This window comes from Bombina bombina, chromosome 5 (genome assembly GCF_027579735.1).
Source record: "Bombina bombina isolate aBomBom1 chromosome 5, aBomBom1.pri, whole genome shotgun sequence".
NCBI lineage: Eukaryota > Metazoa > Chordata > Amphibia > Anura > Bombinatoridae > Bombina > Bombina bombina.
Genome location: NC_069503.1, coordinates 995,415,038 through 995,440,912, shown reverse-complemented (window position 1 = coordinate 995,440,912; position 25,875 = coordinate 995,415,038). Strand labels below are relative to the sequence as shown.

The window sequence follows — 25,875 nt, the reverse complement described above, 5'->3', positions numbered from 1 at the left end:
TATACATATTTACTCAAGGATATAAAAAAGACTGAATAAATGGATTATGTTTAGGTTTTAGCAGCCAGAAGGTACAATTTAATCCCACAGAAAAAAAAATGGAATTAAAGTTGTGATATATAGTTATGCACATGACAAAAGAAAAACAGAATTTATGCTTACCTGATAAATTACTTTCTCTTGCGGTGTATCCAGTCCACGGATTCATCCTTTACTTGTGGGATATTCTCATTCCCTACAGGAAGTGGCAAAGAGAGCACACAGCAGAGCTCCCCCTCTAGCTCCACCCCCCAGTCATTCGACCAAAGGTTAGGAAGAAAAAGGAGAAACCATAGGGTGCAGTGGTGACTGTAGTTTAAACAAGAAATTTGAACCTGACTTAAATGCCAGGGCGGCCGTGGACTGGATACACCGCAAGAGAAAGTAATTTATCAGGTAAGCATAAATTCTGTTTTCTCTTGCAAGGTGTATCCAGTCCACGGATTCATCCTTTACTTGTGAGATACCAATACCAAAGCTTTAGGACATGGATGAAGGGAGGGAACAAGACAGGTACCTTAAACGGAAGGCACCACTGCTTGCAAAACCTCTCCCCCAAAAATAGCCTCCGAAGAAGCAAAAGTATCGAATTTGTAAAATTTGGCAAAAGTATGCAGTGAAGACCAAGTCGCTGCCTTACAAATCTGTTCAACAGAAGCCTCATTTTTGAAAGCCCATGTGGAAGCCACTGCTCTGGTAGAATGAGCAGTAATTCTTTCAGGAGGCTGCTGGCCAGCAGTCTCATAGGCCAAACGGATGATGCTTTTCAGCCAAAAGGAAAGAGAGGTAGCAGTCGCTTTCTGACCTCTCCTCTTACCAGAATAGATAACAAACAAGGAAGATGTTTGTCTGAAATCCTTAGTTGCTTGTAAATAGAACTTTAAAGCACGAACTACATCAAGATTGTGTAAAAGACGTTCCTTCTTCAAAGATGGATTAGGACACAGAGAAGGAACAACTATTTCCTGGTTAATATTCTTGTTAGAAACAACTTTAGGAAGAAAACCAGGCTTGGTACGCAAAACTACCTTATCTGCGTGGAACACCAGGTAAGGTGAATCACACTGTAAGGCAGATAATTCTGAAACTCTTAGAGCAGAAGAGATAGCTACCAAAAACAAAACTTTCCAAGATAACAACTTAATGTCTATGGAATGTAAAGGTTCAAACGGAACCCCTTGAAGAACTGAAAGAACTAGATTCAAACTCCATGGCGGAGCCACAGGTTTATAGACAGGCTTGATTCTGACTAAAGCCTGAGCAAATGCTTGAACGTCTGGTACCTCTGCCAGACGCTTGTGTAACAGGATAGACAAAGCAGATATTTGTCCTTTTAAGGAACTTGCTGACAATCCTTTCTCCAATCCTTCTTGGAGAAAGGACAATATCCTGGGAATCCTAATCTTACTCCATGAGTAACCCTTGGATTCGCACCAACAAAGATATTTCGGCCATATCTTATGGTAGATTTTCCTGGTGACAGGATTTCTAGCCTGAATCAAGGTATCAATGACCGAATCAGAGAACCCTCAATAAAATCTATAACTGACTCAGAGAACCTACGCTTTGATAGAACTAAGCGTTCAATCTCCAAGCAGTCAGACGTAGAGAAACTAGATTTGGATGCTTGAACGGACCCTGTATTAGAAGATCCGGCCTCATTGGCAGTGTCCATGATGGGACAGATGACATGTTCACTTGGTCTGCATACCAAGTCCTGCGTGGCCACGCAGGCGCTATAGAATCACCAAAGCCTTCTCCTGCTTGATTCTGGTGACCAGACGCGGGAGGAGAGGGAAAGGTGGAAAAACATAAGCCAGATTGAAGGACCAAGGAGCTGCTAAAGCATCTATCAATACCGCCTTGGGGTCCCGGGACCTGGACCCGTAGAGAGGAAGTTTGGCGTTCTGACGGGACGCCATCAGATCCATTTCCGGAATGCCCCATAGCTGAGTCAGCTGGGCAAATACCTCCGGGTGGAGTTCCCACTCCCCTGAGTGAAAAGTCTGACGACTTAGAAATTCCGCCTCCCAGTTGTCTACTCCTGGGATGTGAATTGCTGAGAGATGGCAGGAGTGATCCTCCGCCCACCTGATTATTTTGGTTACTTCCGTCATCGCTAGGGAACTCTTTGTTCCCCCCTGATGATTGACGTAAGCTACAGTCGTGATGTTGTCCGACTGAAATCTGATGAATTTGGCCGCAGCTAGTTGAGGCCATGCCTGAAGAGCGTTGAATATCGCCCTCAGCTCCAGAATGTTTATCGGGAGAAACGTTTCTTCCCGAGACCATAAGCCCTGAGCTTTCAGGGAGTCCCAGACCGCACCCCAGCCTAACAGACTGGCGTCGGTCGTTACAATGACACACTCTGGCCTGCGGAAACATATTCCCTGAGACAGGTGGTCCTGAGACCACCCCAGAGAAGAGAATCTCTGGTCTCCTGGTCCAACTGAATTTGAGGAGACAAATCTGCATAATCCCCATTCCACTGTTTGAGCATGCATAGTTGCAGTGGTCTGAGGTGTATCCGAGCAAAAGGGACTATATGTCCATTGCCGCTACCATTAATCCGATTGTCTCCATGCACTGAGCCACAGATGGCCGGGGAATGGAATGAAGAACTCGGCAAGTAGTTAAGAGTTTTAATTTTCTGACCTCCGACAGAAATATTTTCATTTCTACCGAGTCTATTAGAGTCCCTAGGAAGGGAACCCTTGTGAGAGGGGAAAGAGAACTCTTTTTGATGTTCACCTTCCACCCGTGAGACCTCAGAAAGGCCAGTACAATCTCTGTGTGAGACTTGGATCTTTGGAAAGACGGCGCCTGAATTAAAATGTCGTCTAGGAAAGGCGCTACTGCTATGCCCCGCGGTCTTAGAACCGCCAGAAGGGACCCTAGCACCTTTGTGAAAATTCTGGGAGCAGTGGCTAAGCCGAAAGGAAGAGCCACAAACTGGTAATGCTTGTCCAGAAAGGCGAACCTGAGAAACTGGTGATGATCTTTGTGGATAGGAATGTGTAGGTATGCATCCTTTAGATCCACGGAAGTCATATATTGACCTTCCTGGATCATTGGTAAGATTGTCCGAATGGTCTCCATTTTGAATGATGGGACTCTGAGGAATCTGTTTAGAATTTTTAGATCCAGGATGGGTCTTAAAGTTCCCTCTTTTTTGGGAACCACAAACAGGTTTGAGTAAAAACCCAGCCCTTGTTCCACGATTGGAACTGGGTGGATCACTCCCATTGTATGTAGATCTTCTACACAGCGTAAAAACGCCTCTTTCTTTGTCTGATCTGTAGCCAGACGAGAAATGTGGAACCTCCCCCTTGGAGGAGAACCCTTGAATTCTAGAAGATATCCCTGGGATACAATATCTAACGCCCAAGGATCGTGTACATCTCTTGCCCAGGCCTGAGCGAAGAGAGAGAGTCTGCCCCCTACTAGATCCGGTCCCGGATCGGGGGCTACCCCTTCATGCTGTCTTGGTGGCAGCTGCAGGCTTTTTGGCCTGTTTCCCCTTATTCCAGCCCTGGTAAGGTTTCCAAGTTGCCTTGGGCTGTGAAGCGTTACCCTCTTGCTTTGCAGCCGGAGAGGATGAAGCGGGGCCGTTCCTGAAATAATCTCTTTCAATTCAGGCCCGGAGAGGGTCTTTCCTTTGAAAGGGATGTTCAAAAGCTCTGATTTAGACGACACATCGGCCGACCAGGACTTTAGCCATAGTGCCCTGCGTGCCAAAATGGCGAAACCTGAATTTTTTGCCGCTAACTTAGCTATTTGGAAAGCGGCGTCAGTGATAAAAGAATTAGCTAGCTTAAGAGCCTTAATTCTATCCATAATTTCCTCATATGAGGTCTCCGTCTGGAGCGAGTCTTCCAGCGCCTCAAACCAGAAAGCGGCTGCAGTAGTTACAGGAATAATGCAGGCAATAGGCTGGAGAAGAAAACCTTGTTGAACAAAAATTTTCTTAAGTAAACCGTCTAACTTCTTATCCATAGGGTCTTTGAAAGAACAACTGTCTTCATTTGGTATGGTTATGCGCTTAGCAAGTGAAGAAACAGCCCCCTCCACCTTAGGGACCACCTGCCACGAGTTCCACGTGGTGTCAGATATGGGGAACATTTTCTTAAAAACAGGAGGGGGAACAAAGGGAACCCCTGGTCTATCCCACTCCCTAGTAACGATATCCGCAATCCTCTTAGGGACCGGAAATGCATCCGTGTAAACAGGGACCTCTAGGTACTTGTCCATTTTACACAATTTCTCTGGGATCACCAAAGGGTTGCAGTCATCCAGAGTAGCTAATACCTCCCTAAGCAAAACGCGGAGGTGTTCTATTTTAAATTTAAAAGCCAATGTATCTGAATCTGTCTGAGGAGGAACCCTTCCTAAATCAGAGACTTCTCCCTCAGACATCAAATCCTTCGCTCCCACTTCAGAGCGTTGTGAGGGTGTATCGGATACGGCTACCAAAGCGTCAGAATGCTCATAATCTGTTCTTAAAACGGAGCTATCACGCTTTGCAGGTAACACGGGCAGTTTAGATAAAAAGGCTGTAAGAGAATTATCCATGACTGCCACTAAGTCTTGTAATGTAAAAGGGTTAGACGCACTAGAGGTACTAGGTGTCGCTTGCGCGGGCGTAACTGGTTGTGACACTTGGGGACAGGCAGACGGGCTACCCTCGTTACCTTCAGTCTGAGAATCATCTTGGGCCACATTCTTAAGTGCAACAATATGATCTTTAAAGTGTATAGATATATCAGTACAAGTGGGACACATTCTGAGAGGGGGTTCCACCATGGCTTCTAAACACATTGGACAAGGATTTTCCTTAGTGTCAGACATGTTTAACAGACTAGTAGTATACACAAACAGGCTTGGAAATCACTTTAATCAAATAAAAAACACAATTTGAAAAAACGTTACTGTGCCTTTAAGAGATAAAAAGAGAACACAATTTTACAAAACAGTGAAAAATGCACCAATCCTTTTGAAATTTTCACAGCATGTACCTAAAGCCTTAATATGATTGCACCACAAGTTGCAGAACAATTAACCCCTTAATACCCAAACCGGAGCAGCCTAAAGCCCAAACCCGGTTAAAATTACTACAGCACCTTGCCACAGCCTTGCTGTGGCCCTACCTGCCCTTAAGGATCAGATTTGGGAGAATATAACTTCTTTAAGGCCCTCAAACAGCAGCAGGACCCTCCATGAGAAGCAGCATGAACTTCTCTGCAATTCCAAGTGCGCATCTGAGGCGCAAAATTAGGCCCCTCCCACTCTACTCCAGAGCTGTGAGGCCTACTAAATCACTCCTAAGTGAATAAAAAACAGCCATGTGGGAAATAACCCCAGAAAGAACCCAAAAGGGCTTTCTAAGTGTCTTGCAAAATGATTTTTTCTTAGCTAAACAATTAATTGCCCTGCATAAGTGTCAACCAGTATATTAGCCCTATTATGTAAGCATTCAATTCCTTACTAAGTCTGTGAACATAGCTTACCCTCCCCTCATGGGGATATTGTCAGTCTCTTCTAGCATTATCTCAGTCTTGTCTAGAAATAAATGACTGAACATACCTTATTGCAGATCACCCTGCAAACTGTTCCCCCCAACTGAAGTTTTCTGGTACTCCTCAGTCCTGTGTGGGAACAGCAGTGGATTTTAGTTACAACATGCTAAAATAATTTTCCTCTCAGCAGAAATCTTCATCACTTTTCTGCTAGAGAGTAAATAGTACAAACCGGTACCATTTAAAATAAACTTTTGATTGAAGATAATAAAACTACAATTCTAACACCACATTCACTTTACCCTCCCGTAGAGAGACCCTAGTGCTTAGAGCCGGCAAAGAGAATGACTGGGGGGTGGAGCTAGAGGGGGAGCTATATGGACAGCTCTGCTGTGTGCTCTCTTTGCCACTTCCTGTAGGGAATGAGAATATCCCACAAGTAAAGGATGAATCAGTGGACTGGATACACCTTGCAAGAGAAATTAATTTATCATTTCTAAGGTAATTTGTTTCCACTTTGTAAGCTAAAAAATAGAGTATCAAAGAGTAGCAGTAAAACTAATTTTGGATCTTTTCCAGATAAGCCCCGCCAAAAAGTTAACCCCCGCCACTATGTTGTGCACATTTCTTGATCACAATACATTATGCAGGCAGATATATGTCAAACTCAACACAGACTTTACGGCAACAACTCGAGCAGGACACGATCATATTTAGAAAAGAAACTGTCCAAAAAAAATGCGGTCAACTCGGCAACCGATTAACCCATAGGTTGCTAGGGAGAATTGCAACGCTATACCTAGCGATTTTCTGACCTCTTTGGCAGGCAGATATATGTCAAACTCAACACAGACTTTACGGCAACAACTCGAGCAGCACACGATCATATTTAGAAAAGAAACTGTCCAAAAAAAAATGCGGTCAACTCGGCAACCGATTAACCCATAGGTTGCTAGGGAGAATTGCAACGCTACACCTAGATATTTTCTGACCTCTTTGCCAACCAGCTGGTTTAACGGGCCCCAGCTGATCGCAATTGTGACAGTTTCTTTTCTAAAAGGAGTAGGACATTGGCTCGGGTAGCTAGCTACAGGTTATTAGGGATTACAAGCTACACAGACGTGTGTGCAGGTAGCAAACCGAATACAACCCTGAACCCTCCAATAAACACTTCCCATGGCTCTAAAGTCACTGCATGCATGCATTAAATTGGAGCTGGCAAAAGTGGCGGGGCTTAACTTTTTGCGCATGCACTTTTTGCATTAGTGGCTGGGCTCATCTGGAAAAGATCCCTAATTTTGACTATGAAAACCATCATTAAAAAAGATAAACACAAATATATATTTATGCATCACACAGCAAAACAGTTTGCAGAACTTTGTGCTTAACAAATAGCTGAAAACATGAAAAATCGTATTTACTCAATATTCATATTTAATAAAGTGTTAAATAGGGCTGCACGATTAATCGCATATGCGATTTAAAACCGCAATAAATTGCCATGATTTAAAAAACGCGAGAGTATGCGATTTTTAGCCCCACCCCCTTTGACATCACCTATGATGTACAGGAGGGCTGGCTGTAACTGTTCATTGCACGTGGGCTTCTGTAGGGAAAGAAAGAGGAGGGGGGTGAGGGGAGTAGAGAGGCTATGGAGGAATTTGCCGGTTTGCTACAGATCTGATGGCAGCAGTCACAGCTGCCTACACAGGTAAAATAAAGCCTGTTTACATACAAAAAAACAGAATTTATGTTTACCTGATAAATTTCTTTCTCCAACGGTGTGTCCGGTCCACGGCGTCATCCTTACTTGTGGGATATTCTCTTCCCCAACAGGAAATGGCAAAGAGCCCAGCAAAGCTGGTCACATGATCCCTCCTAGGCTCCGCCTACCCCAGTCATTCGACCGACGTTAAGGAGGAATAATAGCATAGGAGAAACCATATGGTACCGTGGTGACTGTAGTTAAAGAAAATAAATTATCAGACCTGATTAAAAAACCAGGGCGGGCCGTGGACCGGACACACCGTTGGAGAAAGAAATTTATCAGGTAAACATAAATTCTGTTTTCTCCAACATAGGTGTGTCCGGTCCACGGCGTCATCCTTACTTGTGGGAACCAATACCAAAGCTCTAGGACACGGATGAAGGGAGGGAGCAAATCAGGTCACCTAAATGGAAGGCACCACGGCTTGCAAAACCTTTCTCCCAAAAATAGCCTCAGAAGAAGCAAAAGTATCAAACTTGTAAAATTTGGTAAAAGTGTGCAGTGAAGACCAAGTCGCTGCCCTACATATCTGATCAACAGAAGCCTCGTTCTTGAAGGCCCATGTGGAAGCCACAGCCCTAGTGGAATGAGCCGTGATTCTTTCGGGAGGCTGCCGTCCGGCAGTCTCGTAAGCCAATCTGATGATGCTTTTAATCCAAAAAGAGAGAGAGGTAGAAGTTGCTTTTTGACCTCTCCTTTTACCTGAATAAACAACAAACAGGGAAGATGTTTGTCTAAAATCCTTTGTAGCATCTAAATAGAATTTTAGAGCGCGAACAACATCCAAATTGTGCAACAAGCGTTCCTTCTTTGAAACTGGTTTCGGACACAGAGAAGGTACGATAATCTCCTGGTTAATGTTTTTGTTAGAAACAACTTTTGGAAGAAAACCAGGTTTAGTACGTAAACCCACCTTATCTGCATGGAACACCAGATAAGGAGGAGAACACTGCAGAGCAGATAATTCTGAAACTCTTCTAGCAGAAGAAATTGCAACTAAAAACAAAACTTTCCAAGATAATAACTTAATATCAACGGAATGTAAGGGTTCAAACGGAACCCCCTGAAGAACTGAAAGAACTAGATTGAGACTCCAAGGAGGAGTCAAAGGTTTGTAAACAGGCTTGATTCTAACCAGAGCCTGAACAAAGGCTTGAACATCTGGCACAGCTGCCAGTTTTTTGTGAAGTAACACCGACAAGGCAGAAATCTGTCCCTTCAGGGAACTTGCCGATAATCCTTTTTCCAATCCTTCTTGAAGGAAGGATAGAATCCTAGGAATCTTAACCTTGTCCCAAGGGAATCCTTTAGATTCACACCAACAGATATATTTTTTCCAAATTTTGTGGTAAATCTTTCTAGTTACAGGCTTTCTGGCCTGAACAAGAGTATCGATAACAGAATCTGAGAAACCTCGCTTCGATAAAATCAAGCGTTCAATCTCCAAGCAGTCAGCTGGAGTGAAACCAGATTCGGATGTTCGAACGGACCCTGAACAAGAAGGTCTCGTCTCAAAGGTAGCTTCCAAGGTGGAGCCGATGACATATTCACCAGATCTGCATACCAAGTCCTGCGTGGCCACGCAGGAGCTATCAAGATCACCGACGCCCTCTCCTGATTGATCCTGGCTACCAGCCTGGGGATGAGAGGAAACGGCGGGAACACATAAGCTAGTTTGAAGGTCCAAGGTGCTACTAGTGCATCCACTAGAGCCGCCTTGGGATCCCTGGATCTGGACCCGTAGCAAGGAACTTTGAAGTTCTGACGAGAGGCCATCAGATCCATGTCTGGAATGCCCCAAAGTTGAGTGACTTGGGCAAAGATTTCCGGATGGAGTTCCCACTCCCCCGGATGCAATGTCTGACGACTCAGAAAATCCGCTTCCCAATTTTCCACTCCCGGGATGTGGATAGCAGACAGGTGGCAGGAGTGAGTCTCCGCCCATAGAATAATCTTGGTCACTTCTTCCATCGCTAGGGAACTCCTTGTTCCCCCCTGATGGTTGATGTACGCAACAGTCGTCATGTTGTCTGATTGAAACCGTATGAACTTGGTCCTCGCTAGCTGAGGCCAAGCCTTGAGAGCATTGAATATCGCTCTCAGTTCCAGAATATTTATCGGTAGAAGAGATTCTTCCCGAGACCAAAGACCCTGAGCTTTCAGGGATCCCCAGACCGCGCCCCAGCCCATCAGACTGGCGTCGGTCGTGACAATGACCCACTCTGGTCTGTGGAATGTCATCCCTCGTGACAGGTTGTCCAGGGACAGCCACCAACGGAGTGAGTCTCTGGTCCTCTGATTTACTTGTATCTTTGGAGACAAGTCTGTATAGTCCCCATTCCACTGACTGAGCATGCACAGTTGTAATGGTCTTAGATGAATGCGCGCAAAAGGAACTATGTCCATTGTCGCTACCATCAACCCGATCACTTCCATGCACTGAGCTACGGAAGGAAGAGGAACGGAATGAAGTATTCGACAAGAGTCCAGAAGCTTTGTCTTTCTGGCCTCTGTTAGAAAAATCCTCATTTCTGAGGAGTCTATAATTGTTCCCAAGAAGGGAACCCTTGTTGACGGGGATAGAGAACTCTTTTCCACGTTCACTTTCCAGCCGTGCGATCTGAGAAAGGCCAGGACGATGTCCGTGTGAGCCTTTGCTCGAGGGAGGGACGACGCTTGAATCAGAATGTCGTCCAGGTAAGGTACAACTGCAATGCCCCTTGGTCTTAGCACAGCTAGAAGGGACCCTAGTACCTTTGTGAAAATCCTTGGAGCAGTGGCTAATCCGAAAGGAAGCGCCACGAACTGGTAATGTTTGTCCAGGAATGCAAACCTTAGGAACCGATGATGTTCCTTGTGGATAGGAATATGTAGATACGCATCCTTTAAATCCACCGTGGTCATGAATTGACCTTCCTGGATGGAAGGAAGGATAGTTCGAATGGTTTCCATCTTGAAAGATGGGACCTTGAGAAATTTGTTTAAGATCTTGAGATCTAGGATTGGTCTGAACGTTCCCTCTTTTTTGGGAACTATGAACAGATTGGAGTAGAACCCCATCCCTTGTTCTCTCAATGGAACAGGATGAATCACTCCCATTTTTAACAGGTCTTCTACACAATGTAAGAACGCCTGTCTTTTTATGTGGTCTGAAGACAACTGAGACCTGTGGAACCTTCCCCTTGGGGGAAGTCCCTTGAATTCCAGAAGATAACCCTGGGAGACTATTTCTAGCGCCCAAGGATCCAGAACATCTCTTGCCCAAGCCTGAGCGAAGAGAGAGAGTCTGCCCCCCACCAGATCCGGTCCCGGATCGGGGGCCGATATTTCATGCTGTCTTGGTAGCAGTGGCAGGTTTCTTTGCCTGCTTTCCCTTGTTCCAGCCTTGCATTGGTCTCCAAGCTGGCTTGGCCTGAGAAGTATTACCCTCTTGCTTAGAGGACGTAGCACCTTGGGCTGGTCCGTTTTTACGAAAGGGACGAAAATTAGGTCTATTTTTTGCCTTGAAAGGCCGATCCTGAGGAAGGGCATGGCCCTTACCCCCAGTGATATCAGAGATAATCTCTTTCAAGTCAGGACCAAACAGCGTTTTCCCCTTGAAAGGAATGTTTAGTAGCTTGTTCTTGGAAGACGCATCAGCCGACCAAGATTTCAACCAAAGCGCTCTGCGCGCCACAATAGCAAACCCAGAATTCTTAGCCGCTAACTTAGCCAATTGCAAAGAGGCGTCTAGAGTGAAAGAATTAGCCAATTTGAGAGCATTGACTCTGTCCATAATCTCCTCATAAGGAGGAGAGTCACTATCGAGCACCTTAATCAGTTCATCAAACCAGAAATATGCGGCTGTAGTGACAGGGACAATGCATGAAATGGGTTGTAGAAGGTAACCCTGCTGAACAAACATCTTTTTAAGCAAACCTTCTAATTTTTTATCCATAGGATCTTTGAAAGCACAACTATCCTCTATGGGAATAGTGGTGCGTTTGTTTAAAGTAGAAACCGCTCCCTCGACCTTGGGGACTGACTGCCATAAGTCCTTTCTGGGGTCGACCATAGGAAACAATTTTTTAAATATGGGGGGAGGGACGAAAGGAATACCGGGCCTTTCCCATTCTTTATTAACAATGTCCGCCACCCGCTTGGGTATAGGAAAAGCTTCTGGGAGCCCCGGCACCTCTAGGAACTTGTCCATTTTACATAGTTTCTCTGGGATGACCAAATTTTCACAATCATCCAGAGTGGATAATACCTCCTTAAGCAAAATGCGGAGATGTTCCAATTTAAATTTAAAAGTAATCACATCAGATTCAGCCTGCTGAGAAATGTTCCCTAAATCAGTAATTTCTCCCTCAGACAAAACCTCCCTGGCTCCCTCAGATTGGGTTAGGGGCCCTTCAGAGATATTAATATCAGCGTCGTCATGCTCTTCAGTAACTAAAACAGAGCATCCACGCTTACGCTGACAAGGGTTCATTTTGGCTAAAATGTTTTTGACAGAATTATCCATTACAGCCGTTAATTGTTGCATAGTAAGGAGTATTGGCGCGCTAGATGTACTAGGGGCCTCCTGAGTGGGCAAGACTCGTGTAGACGAAGGAGGGAATGATGCAGTACCATGCTTACTCCCCTCACTTGAGGAATCATCTTGGGCATCATTGTCATTATCACATAAATCACATTTATTTAAATGAATAGGAATTCTGGCTTCCCCACATTCAGAACACAGTCTATCTGGTAGTTCAGACATGTTAAACAGGCATAAACTTGATAAGAAAGTACAAAAAACGTTTTGAAATAAAACCGTTACTGTCACTTTAAATTTTAAACTGAACACACTTTATTACTGCAATTGCGAAAAAACATGAAGGAATTGTTCAAAATTCACCAAACTTTCACCACAGTGTCTTAAAGCCTTGAAAATATTGCACACCAATTTTGGAAGCTTTAACCCTTAAAATAACGGAACCGGAGCCGTTTTAAGCTTTAACCCCTTTACAGTCCCTGGTATCTGCTTTGCTGAGACCCAACCAAACCCAAGGGTAATACGATACCAAATGATGCCTTCAGAAGTCTTTTATCAGTATCAGAGCTCCTCTCACATGCGACTGCATGCCATGCCTCTCAAAAACAAGTGCGCAACACCGGCGCGAAAATGAGACTCTGCCTATGCTTTGGGAAAGCCCCTAAAGAATAAGGTGTCTAAAACAGTGCCTGCCGATATAATTATATCAAAATACCCAGAATAAATGATTCCTCAAGGCTAAATAAGTGTTAATATCAATCGATTTAGCCCAAAAAATGTCTACAGTCTAAATAAGCCCTTGTGAAGCCCTTATTTACAATCGTAATAAACATGGCTTACCGGATCCCATAGGGAAAATGACAGCTTCCAGCATTACATCGTCTTGTTAGAATGTGTCATACCTCAAGCAGCAAAGGACTGCAAACTGTTCCCCCAACTGAAGTTAATGCTCTCAACAGTCCTGTGTGGAACAGCCATGGATTTTAGTTACGGTTGCTAAAATCATTTTCCTCATACAAACAGAATTCTTCATCTCTTTTCTGTTTCTGAGTAAATAGTACGTACCAGCACTATTTGAAAATAACAAACTCTTGATTGAATAATGAAAAACTACAGTTAAACACTAAAAAACTCTAAGCCATCTCCGTGGAGATGTTGCCTGTACAACGGCAAAGAGAATGACTGGGGTAGGCGGAGCCTAGGAGGGATCATGTGACCAGCTTTGCTGGGCTCTTTGCCATTTCCTGTTGGGGAAGAGAATATCCCACAAGTAAGGATGACGCCGTGGACCGGACACACCTATGTTGGAGAAATAAAGCCTCTTCTTTTTAAGAAAGTATTTATTGATGCAAACAGTTCAGAAAGTGCACCACGGAAAATAGCTCAGACAGTGAAGTACAAGTGCACTCTTACTCTACTGTCTGATCTAGTTTGCACATTCTGAAATGTTTTTAAACCCTTCAAGAAGACTTTCTTTTAAAGACGAGGCTTCGTTTTTGAAAGATATATTTTTTCTGATGTATGGGAAGGTGTGGGCTCCCTTTTAATCCTCGGTGCCACTTTGTGGGAGAATATGCATAAAATAAAGGCAGCCCAAGCCCGTTCAGAGATACTGTGCTCTGTGTCAAGTCTACTATGTAACCGCAGCACAGGCAACTCATTTTAACTATTTTGTGGTTTGTATTTTTATGCTCCCAGATTGTATTGGACATTGAGAAACATGTACATTAAGATTCTGTAGTGTTAAATAATTGTTTTATTGAAAAATTAAGGTGTTAAAGTCATTTTTAAGAAAATCGCAATTGCAATTTTTTGCCCATATCGCCCAGCCCTAGTGTTAAAGGGACATAAAACCCAAAACATTTCTGTCATGATTCAGATAGAACATACCATTTTAAAACAGCTTTCCAATTTACTTCCAATATCAAATTTTCTTTGTTTTCTTGTTATTATTTATTGAAAAGCAGGAAGGTAGGCTCATGAGTGTGCACATGTCTGCAGCACTATATGGCTGCAGTTTTGCAACAATGCTATACATTAACAAGAGCACTAGATGGCAGCACTATTTCCTGTAATGTAGTGCCTCAGGCACGTGCAGGCTACCTAACTAGGTATCTCTTCAACAAAGAATAACATTAGAATGAAGCAAGTTTGATAATAGAAGTAAATTAGAATATTTTCTTTAAATTGTACTCTATCTGAATAATAGGCGGACGTGCACTCACATATAGGCTTGAATTGCCTGTGCATACTGGTGCTGGACCTACTACCACTTTTATATACTCTAATATTTTACTCATATAAATACTCCACTAATAATCTAGCCCAATGACAGTGCATAAGGGAGCTGAGATTATTATTGCCCATTTGTGGTCTTGAAGCTCTAACATTGCAGAAATACCAGCTGTCAATGCAATTAATTCTGATCCTGTTTTACCAGATACAGAACAATTTGGAGCCAGTTGAAATTGTTGGCCGTTCTGCATTTCATGGCCACCGGGTCGTTCCAATCTGTGTCCATTGTTGTGGTCGGTATGAGTCAACCTACGTTCTCCAGACACCTATGGACTGTATTAGACATCATGTACACAAAATGTAAGCATCATGTTTGTCCCGCTGAAACACCCGAGGAATGACAATCAGTGAAGTTACATTTTTTATGTATGGCTGGCATTCCAAATGTATTAGGCATTATAGACTGTTGCTTTGAGACCACCAAGGTCTCACCCCTTATCCATGTCTAGTCTGGTTTCTAATTTATTCATCTTCGCCAACTATCATGTTGGATTTTACATAAAGATATCCAGCGTTAATTTTGATACATTTTGGCGCCGGCACCAATTCAGCGGACACAGACATTGTTACATATGCTTGCTTCTACTTTTTTGAAATTTTAATAAAATAGACCCCAGAATATAAAGTTAAAAAAAACTTCCTATAAAGAATTTCACAAAATATCACCTAGTCAGAAGCAGTGTATAAAACTGCTATAGAAGGTAATGAACCAAAGCTTGCATAAAACAAGCTCAGTTTATTAAAACAAATATTGATAAGTTTAAAACAATAGCAAGCAAAATTTAAAATCTTGCAACACGTTTCTCAACCTAGCATGGGATGTTTCATCAGGCATGAAAGAACCCATGGGTTGATGAAATAACCCATGCTAGATTGAGAACGCGTTGCATGATTTTAAATTTTGCTTGCTATTGTTTTAAACTTATCAATATTTGTTTTAATAAACTGAACTTGTTTTATGCAAGCTTTGGTTCATTACCTTCTATAGCAGTTTTATACACTAATTCTGACTATCCATCAGCACATATTGTGGCAAAGATCCCCCTGCACTATCTACTCTGCACCTGGAGAGGTTTAGCTGGTACACCTGAAGATACCAGCCAGCTCCTACTAGTACATAAGTGTACTTGGGCCAATGGTGAGTACCCATTTGGCTTTTATTCTTTGATTTCACATATATGGATATATTGATGCACACATGAGGCGCCCCTCTTGTTCTTTATTAATATCTAAGGATGAGAACTGTTGCTTTTAAATATGGAGTTTAAAGATTGTCTATGTATTGTGGGAGGGAACATAGGGAATAGCTCATCCTCCTGATGTTGTTCTATATGCCTTTGGTGATCAATGCTGTCCTTCTTTGAAAGAGCAGCCATTCCTCTTTGGAGTGCTTATTTGGAGCGATTGGGTTGCTTTTGAAGCCCAGAGCACTTTAAAAGGTACAAGTTAACCAGAGGATTGTAATTTTTATGGCAATTATTTGCTGCCTAAAGGGGTATGAGACACCTCAAGGGGATTTGTGTTCTATGTGGTCTTTAGGGGATAGAGCTCCTTTGATGCCACTGCCTCCCATAAAGTAAATACATTACTAATGAAAGTGGAATTAGATCCCACATTTAAAGAAGACAAATAGTACCAGAACCGGACTCATTGACCAATGTGGTTAGAGGAATATGGCTGCACCTCATTGACGAGGCCCACAGAAGGGTGAAACTATTGTCTGGGGTTGTCATGTTTTTTGTTCAAAGGAGAATTGCCTGGTATTTCCGTGCTCAACTGACTTTACTCAGTGGGATCAGACTGATATACTGAGCTGTTGTTCATTCCTGGTAGAGTGCTTCTCTCTTTGTAGACAAATAGTAACAGTCTGCTACTGACGTTAGTTGGGAAATGGCACAATTAGAAAATACTATGTATTATAGGATTTTAATATTGCCACTTTATGTCCCTTTAATTGAACTTGAAAAACATAAATTATGCTTACCTGATAATTTCATTTCCATCGAGGGGAGGAGAGTGCACGGCTTCATTCATTACTATTGGGAATTAAGAACCTGGCCACCAGGAGGAGGCAAAGACACCCCGGCCAAAGGCTTAAATATCCCACTTCACTCATCCACCAGTCATTCTGCCGAGGGAACCAGGAACAGTAGGAGAAATATCAGGTTATAAAAGGTGCCAGAAGATGATTAAATGTAGGTCCGCCCAACGGAGATGCGGGCGGGAGCCGTAGACTCTCCTCCCCCTTGATGGAAATTAAATTATCAGGTAAGCATAATTTATGTTTTCCATCTAATGGAGAGGAGAGTCCACGGCTTCATTCATTACTATTGGGAACATATACCCAAGCTCTAGAGGACACTAAATTAAACCGGGAGGGTAAAAGGCGGACCCTAATCTGAGGGCACCACAGCCTGTAAAACCTCTCTCCCAAAAACAGCTTCTGCAGAAGCAAAAATGTCAAACTTGTAAAACTTTGTAAAGGTGTGTAAGGGGGACCGGGTAGCCGCCTTACAAATTTGCTCCATAGAGGCCTCATTTTTGAAGGCCCAAGACAAAGCCACAGTTCTAGTTGAATGAGCCGTGATCCTCTGAGGCTTCTGTCCCGCTGTCTCATAAGTCAAGCGAATCAAGCTCCTTAACCAATAAGAGAAAGAAGTAGCAGAGGCCCTTTGCCCCTTCCGCTTCCCAGAATACACCACAAAAGGAGATATACACTGTCTGAAATCCTTAGTAGATTGAAGATTGAACTTCAAGGCAAGAACCACACCCAGGTTATGAAGTAATCTCTCCTTTGAAGAAGGGTTAGGACACAAAGAAGGAACCACTATTTCCTGATTGATATTACGGTTAGACACCACCTTGGAGAGAAACCCCAACCCAGTGCGAAGTACAGCCATATCTGCATGAAACATCAGATAAGGAGGATCACATTGCAAGGCAGCTAGTTCAGATACTCTGCGTGCCGATGCAATAGCCAACAGGAAGAGAACCTTTCAGGACAAAATCTTAATGTCTATGGAATGCATAGGTTCAAACGGAACCCTCTGCAAAACCTTAAGGACTAAATTTAAGCTTCAAGGCGGAGCCGACTGTCTAAAGACAGGCCTGATTCTAGACAGAGCCTGAACAAAAGATTGGATGTCAGGGAGCTCAGCGAGTCTCATATGCAACAAAACTGCTAATGCCGAAATCCGTCCCTGACAGCAGATCCCTGCGACAGGGAAACCTCCACTGTGGAGAGGATGACATTCCCACCAGATCCGCAAACCCCGTCCTCCGCGGCCACAAAGGAGCAATAAGAATGGCCGGGGCCCGCTCCTGTTTGATGCGTGCCACTACGCGAGGTAGAAGTGGTAACGGTGAAAAAATGTAAGCTAGGCTGAATCCCCAAGGAACCACTAAGGCATCTATCAGCTCTGCCTGGGGATACCTGGACCTCGACTCGTATCGAGGTAGCTTGCAATTGAGTCTGGATGCCATGAGATCTATCCCATCTGTGACAAATCTCTGTAAACACCTCGGGTGAAGAGACCATTCCCCCGGATGGAAGGATTGTCTGCTGAGAAAGTCCGCTTCCCAGTTGTCCACACCTGGAATGTGGATCGCTGAGAGCGAGCAGTCGTGGGACTCCGCCCACTCCAGAATCCGAGACCCCTCCTTCATCGCGAGGAAGCTCCTCGTACCCCCCTGATGGTTGATGTAAGCCACCGAGGTAATGTTGTCGGTCTGGAATCTGATGAAACTGACCAAAATCAGAGAAAGCCATGCCCTCAGAGCATTGTAAATTGCTCGTTGTTCTAGGATGTTGATTGGAAGGAGAGACTCCTCCCTGGAACACTTTCCTTGTGCCATCCTGGCACCCCAAACAGTTACCCATCCTGTCAGACTGGCGTCCGTGGTCACAATCTCCCAGGACAAAAAGAATGTCCCCATGGACAGCTGCTCCCAACGAATCCACCAAGAGAGGGAGTTCCGTGTCCAAACATCCATGGATATCAGCTGTGATAGATTTGAATTATCGCTGTTCCACTGTCTCAACATGCACAATTGAAGAGGTCTGAGATTGAACCTGGGGAAGGGTATGACAGCTATGCTTGACAACATGAGACCTATCATCTCCATACATCGAACCACTGACGAGCTTGTGGAGGACAAAAGGACAAGACAGGTGGATGCAAGCTTCCTGCGACACTGATCTTCATGGACATAGAGTCTATTATGGTGCCCAGGAACTCTACCCTGTTGCTTGGAACCAGGGAACTCTTTCCTGAGTTGATCTTCCAACCGTGAGATTGGAGCAGAAGAAGAAGAGCTTTCGATTGATCCTCTGCGAGGCTGAGTAACAGCGCCTGAACTAGGATGTTGTCTAGGTAAGGTGCCACCGCAATGCCCATGGATCTTGCCACTGCAAGCAGTGCTCCCAGAACCTTCGTGAAGACTCTCGGGGCCGTCGCCAGACCAAAGGGAAGGGCCACAAACTGGAAAGTGTTGGTCCAGAAACGCAAATCTTAGGAACTTGAAGTGGTCCCTGTGAATTGGCACATGAAGGTAAGCGTCCTTCAAATCTACAGTTGTCATGAACTGTCCCTCTTGAACTAGGGGCAGAATAGATCTGATCGTTTCCATTTTGAACGATGGAACACTCAGAAACTTGTTTAAACACTTTAGGTCCAGAATCAGGCGAAACGTGCCCTCCTTCTTTGGAACCACAAAAAGGTTGGAATAGTACCCTAGACCCCTTTCTGCTAGGGGTACTGGTACGATAACCCAGAGAGAGGTGAGATCTCTCACACACTCTAGAAAAGCCTCTCTCTTCTCTGGTCTTGAAGAAAGGTTTGACAGGAGGAATCTGCCCTCGGGCGGATGGGATCTGAACCCTATCCTGTAACCCTGGGAGACAACTTCTAGAACCCCAGGGTCCTGAACGTCCTGCAACCATGCGTCAGAGAATTAGAGACAATCTGCCCCCTACGTGATCCGGAGACCGGTCGGGGGTCGCCCCTTTATGCCGATTTCGTCTCGACAGGCTTCTTGCTCTGCTTAGACTTGTTCCAAGATTGAACCGACTTCCAAGATCCCTTGGACTAGTCTGCTTTTGCGGCGGGTTGCTGACGCTGGGCCTTGTCCGCACGAAAGGGACGAAAAGTAGATCCCTTAGGCTTAGCCTTCTTATACTGCGGTAGGAAAGCTCCCTTGCCTCCCGTAACCGTGGATATGATCAAATCCAATCCTGGAACTAACTGGATCTTTCCTTGAAAAGGCAGAGGTCATGTCCGCAAACCAAGATTTTAGACACAGAGCCCTGCGCGCTAAAACAGAAAAACCTGACATCTTAGCATTCAGGCGAATAATTTGCATATTGGCATCACATATGAAAGAATTGGCGATCTTCAGCGCCTTAATCTTATCCTGTATCTCGTCGATGGAAGTCTCCCCTTCGACCATTTCACACAGGGATTCACACCAATATGTCGCAGCTCCGGCGACCGCGGCTACAGCCGTTGCTGGCTGAAAAATAAACCCTGTGTGAAGAAACATTTTCCTTAACATGTTTTCCAACTTTTTATCAATTGGCTCTTTGAACAACAAACTATCCTTGAGGGGAATAGTTGTCTGCTTCGCGAGCGTGGAGATAGCACCATCCACCTTAGGGACAATGCCCCACAGCTCAAGCTGAGAGTCCGGGACAGGGAACAGTTTCTTAAAGGGGAAAAAAGAAGAACCTAATCGCTCACATTCGTTCTTAATAATATTAGCTATCTTGACAGGAACCGGGAAGGACTGAGGCACTAACCTGCCCTTGTATACCTCGTCAAGCTTAGGAATTGCAGGTTCCTCCGGTATCTTAGATTCCAGAACCTCCAGAGTAGCAAGCACCTGCCGTAGCAGAAAGCACAAATTCTCAATCCTAAACCTATAACCAGGCTCCTTCGCCGCCGGAGGTTTAGATGACACGGACTCTGACCCAGAAGGGGCCTCCTTCGAAGAGTCTGAGTGGGCCTCGTTATTGTATAGAGCCTCTGGATCTTCCATTGGCGAGGACAAACCCTGGGCCGCGCCACTATGATAAACCCTACGCTTGCGCTTAGCAGAACGTGGTAAGGCATGGATCACTTTCTAAACCGCAGATTCAGTTGGTCCACAAAGTCTGACGGCCAACGAATCTCTTCTGAGGGAGTAACGGTTGGACCCTGAGGCGCTGCATGTGCAATTGGAGATGAATGTAGGGAACGCACCTCCTGGGACGAAGAACCCTCAGAGGTGGACGGCTCAGTAGTACTAGACATCCGTTTACATTTAGATGTAACTTTATCAAGGCATGTGGAAGATAGTTGAGCAGGCTGATCTACTAGAACCTTCTCACAATAAACACAGGAATGAGAATTTGTTAAGGAGGGAGAGCCCTCTAACGCGTCAGAGTCCTCCATCACTTGTGCTTTTGGGTAGACTAACTTAATTAACAAAAAGGCACCTTTATACCACCAATGGCCAGGGCACTCACCACTTCCTAGGACCCGGACAACAGAAACCGCTATGTCTCCTGCGCCACAGATCAACAGAGAAGGATAGATAGGCACACCCAGTCACGTGGAATGCCTAGCAGGACCGCCCCTGCACTAGGGAAAAATGGACCAAAAATGGCTGCGCAAAATTCCCGCAAGTAACCTGAAAGTTCCACACATTGCCAGAGCCTCATCTCGCACATAACGCGGCAATGACACAATAAACAATATCATGTATAAAAAACCCCTGTTCAATAATCCCCCTTCCAGGAATATTAACCCTTGATTCTGTAAAGATAAAATGGTGCTGCACTGTGACCCTGTCTTCTATGTTATCATTATGAACAAAAAATATAACGATCTTACCAGAATCTACACCGTGGAACAGGAACACGGCCCTTCAAGTGTGATAGGTTAGTAGCCTTGCTCCTGACATGGACTTGAGTGTAAAAAGCAGGCAGCGAAACTCGTCAACGCTGATTACTTATGGAGCTGTTAATATGAGTCGGGATGGTTTCGCAGAAAGACTCTCCCTGCATCGCCGGACTCCAACTTTCATCTATGCTCTCACTGAGAGGCTGACAGGACTACTTAAAACGCCAGTCCCAATGCAGAGTACTATCCTCCATAAGAGACTATTCCGAAACTCCAGAACTCCTCTGCCATCCTCCTGTGACGAAAGGCAAAGAATGACTGGGGGATGAGGGAAGTGTAGGAGGTATTTAAGCCTTTGGCTGGGGTGTCTTTGCCTCCTCCTGATGGCCAGGTTCTTAATTCCCAAAAGTAATGAATGAAGCCATGGATTCTCCTCCCCTTTAGATGGAAAAAAAAGAATGTTTCCTGCTGTTTATGTCTTAGTCCCTACCTTAAGGAGAAATTACAGATTTTCCTTGCAAAAATATATAATAGGATTTGTATGTAAAAAGGGGAATTTTATGAACTTACAGGGAAACCCCTTTAGGGATAGATTAAGAGTGGCAAACTAAGTGTTGCACATGAACGAAAAGTTTTTTTTGCGTACATCAGAAGTATTGTGCATATTACAAGTTGAAAGTAAATGTACTCGCTTGAGCGCAAGTGAATTTAACATGTGTCGGGATAACACGACTTCAGAGCTTTGGTTAACTGTTGCTAAAAAGTCTCTCAAAAAACATTAAAAAATACAGTTACACTCATAATAAAACTATCTAATAAAGATTTTAAAAAAATTGCAATAAAAAGTTTTAAGGGCTCAAAGAGATCTCAGGTGTTAGAAAAAAAGGACTGCAAAGGGCATTAAAGGGACAGTTTACTCAAAAATGTTCTCCCCTTTAATTTGTTCCCAATGATCCACTTTACCTGCTGGAGTGTATTAATTGTTTACAAGTAGCTCCTTTACCCTTATATTGGCATTTGAAATAGTTAATTTAGCATGTAGTATCCCCACCTATTCTGAAAGTTTGTGGCCGCGCGTACCAGCTATAGATAAGCTTTGTAAACACAGCCAGCAGAAGAAATTACACTCCCAGTGTGATAAAGCAGAGATAAGGTAATAAAATGTTGATTTTCCATTGTTCTCTCAAAGTATTGGTGATTGTTTTATGGACAGATATAAGATAAAGAAGCAGGTATATGTGCACAGTGTGATACAGTAATGAGATCTGATTATACCTACAAGCTCAACCTATTTTATTAGGCTGTGGCTTCAAAACACAAAATCAGAGCTTTAATATACAGAAATAAACCTTAAAAAGCTAATTTTCATAAATTTTTTACTCTGCAGTTGGTAAAAAAAGCAATTGTAAACACATTAAGGGAAAAACTATTTTACAGTATACTGTCCCTTTAATATATATATATATATATATACATACATACAGTATATATATTTATTTATGTGTGTAGATATGTATTTATACGTGTATATAAGTATTTACAGACATATATACATATACACTCACTGGCCACTTTATTAGGTACTTTTGCCTTCAGAACTGCCTTAATTCTTTTTGGCATCGATTCAACAAAGGTATTGGAAACATTCCTCAGACATTTTGGTCCACATTGACATGATAGCATCACGCAGTTGCTGCAGATTTGTCGGGTGCACATCCATGATGCAAATCTCCCGTTCCACCACATCCCAAAAGGCCATTGGAGTACAGTGAACTCATTCTCATGTTCAAGAAACCAGTTTGAGATTATTTGAGCTCTGTGACATGGCATTATCCTGCTGAAAGTAGCCATCAGAAGATGCGTACACTGTAGTCATAAAGGGATGGACATGGTCAGCAACAATACTCAGGTAGGCCGTAGCAGTTAAACAATGCTCAATTGGTACTAAGGGGCCCAAAGTGTGCCAAGAAAATATCCCCCACACCATTACACCACCACCACCAGTCTGAACTGTTGATACAAGGCAGGATGGATCCATGCTTTCATGTTTTTTTACGCCAAATTCTGACCTTACAAATCTGAATGTCGCAGCTGAAATCAAGACTCATCAGAAAAGGCAACGTTCTTCAAATCTTCTATTGTCCAATTCTGATGAGCCTGTGGGAATTGTAGCCTCAGTTTTCTGTTCTTAGCTCACAGGAGTGGCACCTGGTGTGGTCTTCAGCTGCTGTACCCCATCTGCATCAAGGTTTGATGTGTTGTGCGTCCAGAGATGGTATTCTGCAAACCTTTGTTGTAACAAGTGGTTATTTGAGTTACGGTTTTGTTTCTATAATCTCAAACCAGTTTGCCCATTCTCCTCTGACCTCTGAAATCAACCAGGCATTTTTGTTCACACAACTGCCGCTTACTGGATATTTTCTCTTTTTTTTTGGCCCATATGCTGTAAACCCTTGAGATGGTTGTGCGTGAAAATCCCAGTAGATCCCCTTTCTTTCCCATTCTGATGCTCGTTTGAACTTCAGCAAGTCGTCTTCACCACGTCTTGATGCCTAAATGTTGCTGCCATGTGATTGGCTGATTAGTACCAAGCAATTGAAAAGGTGTACCTTATAAAGTGACAGTGTATGTACTGTATTCCAATGTTCTAAGTATTTTTAATAGATATATCTTTATATTTATAAATCCCTTTTACATACAATATATATATATATATATATATATATATATATATATATACACACATATACACACACACACACACATACACTGTGTATATATATATATATATATATATATATATATACACACAGTATATTTTACCAAAAAAAAATCAATAAATGTATATATACATACATACACACACACATTTATGAATAAATAAAACATATTCTGATATGTGAAGAACATTGGAATTTGAAATATTAATATTTCATGTTGAGCTAGTGCACTTGAGAAAATGTTATCTGGTTTGCTCGTGAGTGGGTGTTAGGTTTTCTTTCTTCTTTTTTGCGCTCCGTTGAAGTCTATGGGGGAATACGTTAAGGCGGTTGCAATATAAGAATTTCGGGTTTTTGCACGTGTCAGCTTAGCACTCGTGCAAAACTTTTACTTTTAATGAATAATAATAATATATGATATAGGTGCAACCCAACACGTTTAAAACACTTCTAGCAGAGTCAGTGCGCAAGCGGGAATGATAAATAGCGCTGCACTAATAATCTAGCTAAGTACGCACTTCTGTAGCCTGTTGCTAAGCAATCTTGGACAACTGAGTGCTACCATTTAATTATGCTAGACTTACCATAATTCATTATACTATGTTGGTCTCAGATTGAATATTTTTATTAGATTGTGATTCCTATTGGACCAAATTATTTATCAATCAAAATACTTCCTTACATAATCTTTCAAGACTACAAAGTTCACTACTTTAGATGTGCTGGAGTTTTACAAAAAGAAAAAAACAAATGTACTTCTCCCCTTGAAAGGCAGAAACACATTACAGGAAAGCTGAGGCTGAAAAGATGCTTTATATCTCAGGTCATGTTTAGTTTCTGGTAACCAAGCAACTAGCTCCTAAGACAAATTATGTATTTTAGCAGTAACATGTTTACGTTGTATAAATGTTATGATACTTACCCAAACACCCAGCACTGAGTTCCAACTCTCTTGCATTGTGTATCAGTCAGATATGCATAGTACTGTCTGTAAAATGCAACAGATAAAACTATTAGAATCTATACAATATTTCAGCTATTCAGATATTTTAACAAGTTGATAGAATCGTATTGTGGATTTTTTTTTAATTACTATAAACATTCAGCCTTCCAAGCTAGGCAAATTATATTGATTGAAGCCACATTAAAGGGAAACTTTACTGTGTTTTCCCTTAAAGGGACACAAAACCCAAAATGTTTCTTTCATGATTCTGATAGAGAATACAATTTTTTAATTTTTCACTGTCAGATATTTGAGTGACATTATGTAATATAAATATATTTTACACATATACATATATGATATAGAGAAATAATTAATTTGTATGTGCAAATCTGGCTAATGTAAGTTGCATTAAATTCTGAAATCAAAATTTAACCCAAACCAGTTGCCAGTGTAATACATACATATGTTATCTGAAAAACACAATCCAAGAGATGACAGTTGTCTCAAATGAAAGGAGATCACTTCAAAGGACCTTTTGATCACTGCCTGGGAATGTGTAATCAGATTTCCTATTAGATCGCCTGAATCCCTGGGGGGAGGGAGCCCAAGAGCATGAACCAAAAATAGGCTTACAGGAAAGGTAACCACTTTGCATGTAAGAGTTTATTACCCCATGCTAAGTTTGAACATACAAAATCCAGACAATGTGTCTCTATTAAATATAGCAAAGAAAGTCTTTTAAAACCTGTGTATTTTGAAAGCATAAGAATTTAATTTTTAAGTTTAACTTATATCCATAATTGGCAGATATATGCAAAATATACTCAGGATTGGGTGAATGTAACAATATGTATATGGATCTGGGAGATGTGTCTAGCTTTAATATACCTTTAATATGAAGGGAAATTAATATATAACTGTATATTTAAAATGTTTAAAGAGACAGTTTACTCAAAAATGTTCTCCCCTTTAATTTGTTCACAATGATCCACTTTACCTGCTGGAGTATATTAAATTGTTTACAAGTATTTCTATTTACCTTATATTGGCATTTGAAATAGTTTATTTAGCCTGTGGTATCCCCACACATCCTGAAAGTTTTTTGGCCTTGAGGCCAAACTGTTAACACAGCCAGTAGAAGAAATTACACTCCCAGTGGGTTATATAAGAGATAAGGTAATACAATGT

The 25,875-nt window shown here is 42.8% G+C and overlaps 1 protein-coding gene across 1 annotated transcript in view; it reads right to left on the bottom strand.

Moving 5' to 3' along the window:
- PTDSS1 (phosphatidylserine synthase 1) overlaps positions 1–25,875 on the bottom strand; it is a 190,170-nt gene that overhangs the window by 63,103 nt on the left and 101,192 nt on the right. Inside the window, 1 exon segment of the mRNA XM_053715226.1 lies at positions 24,664–24,729. Within this exon segment, the coding sequence (XP_053571201.1) occupies positions 24,664–24,729 (66 nt within the window).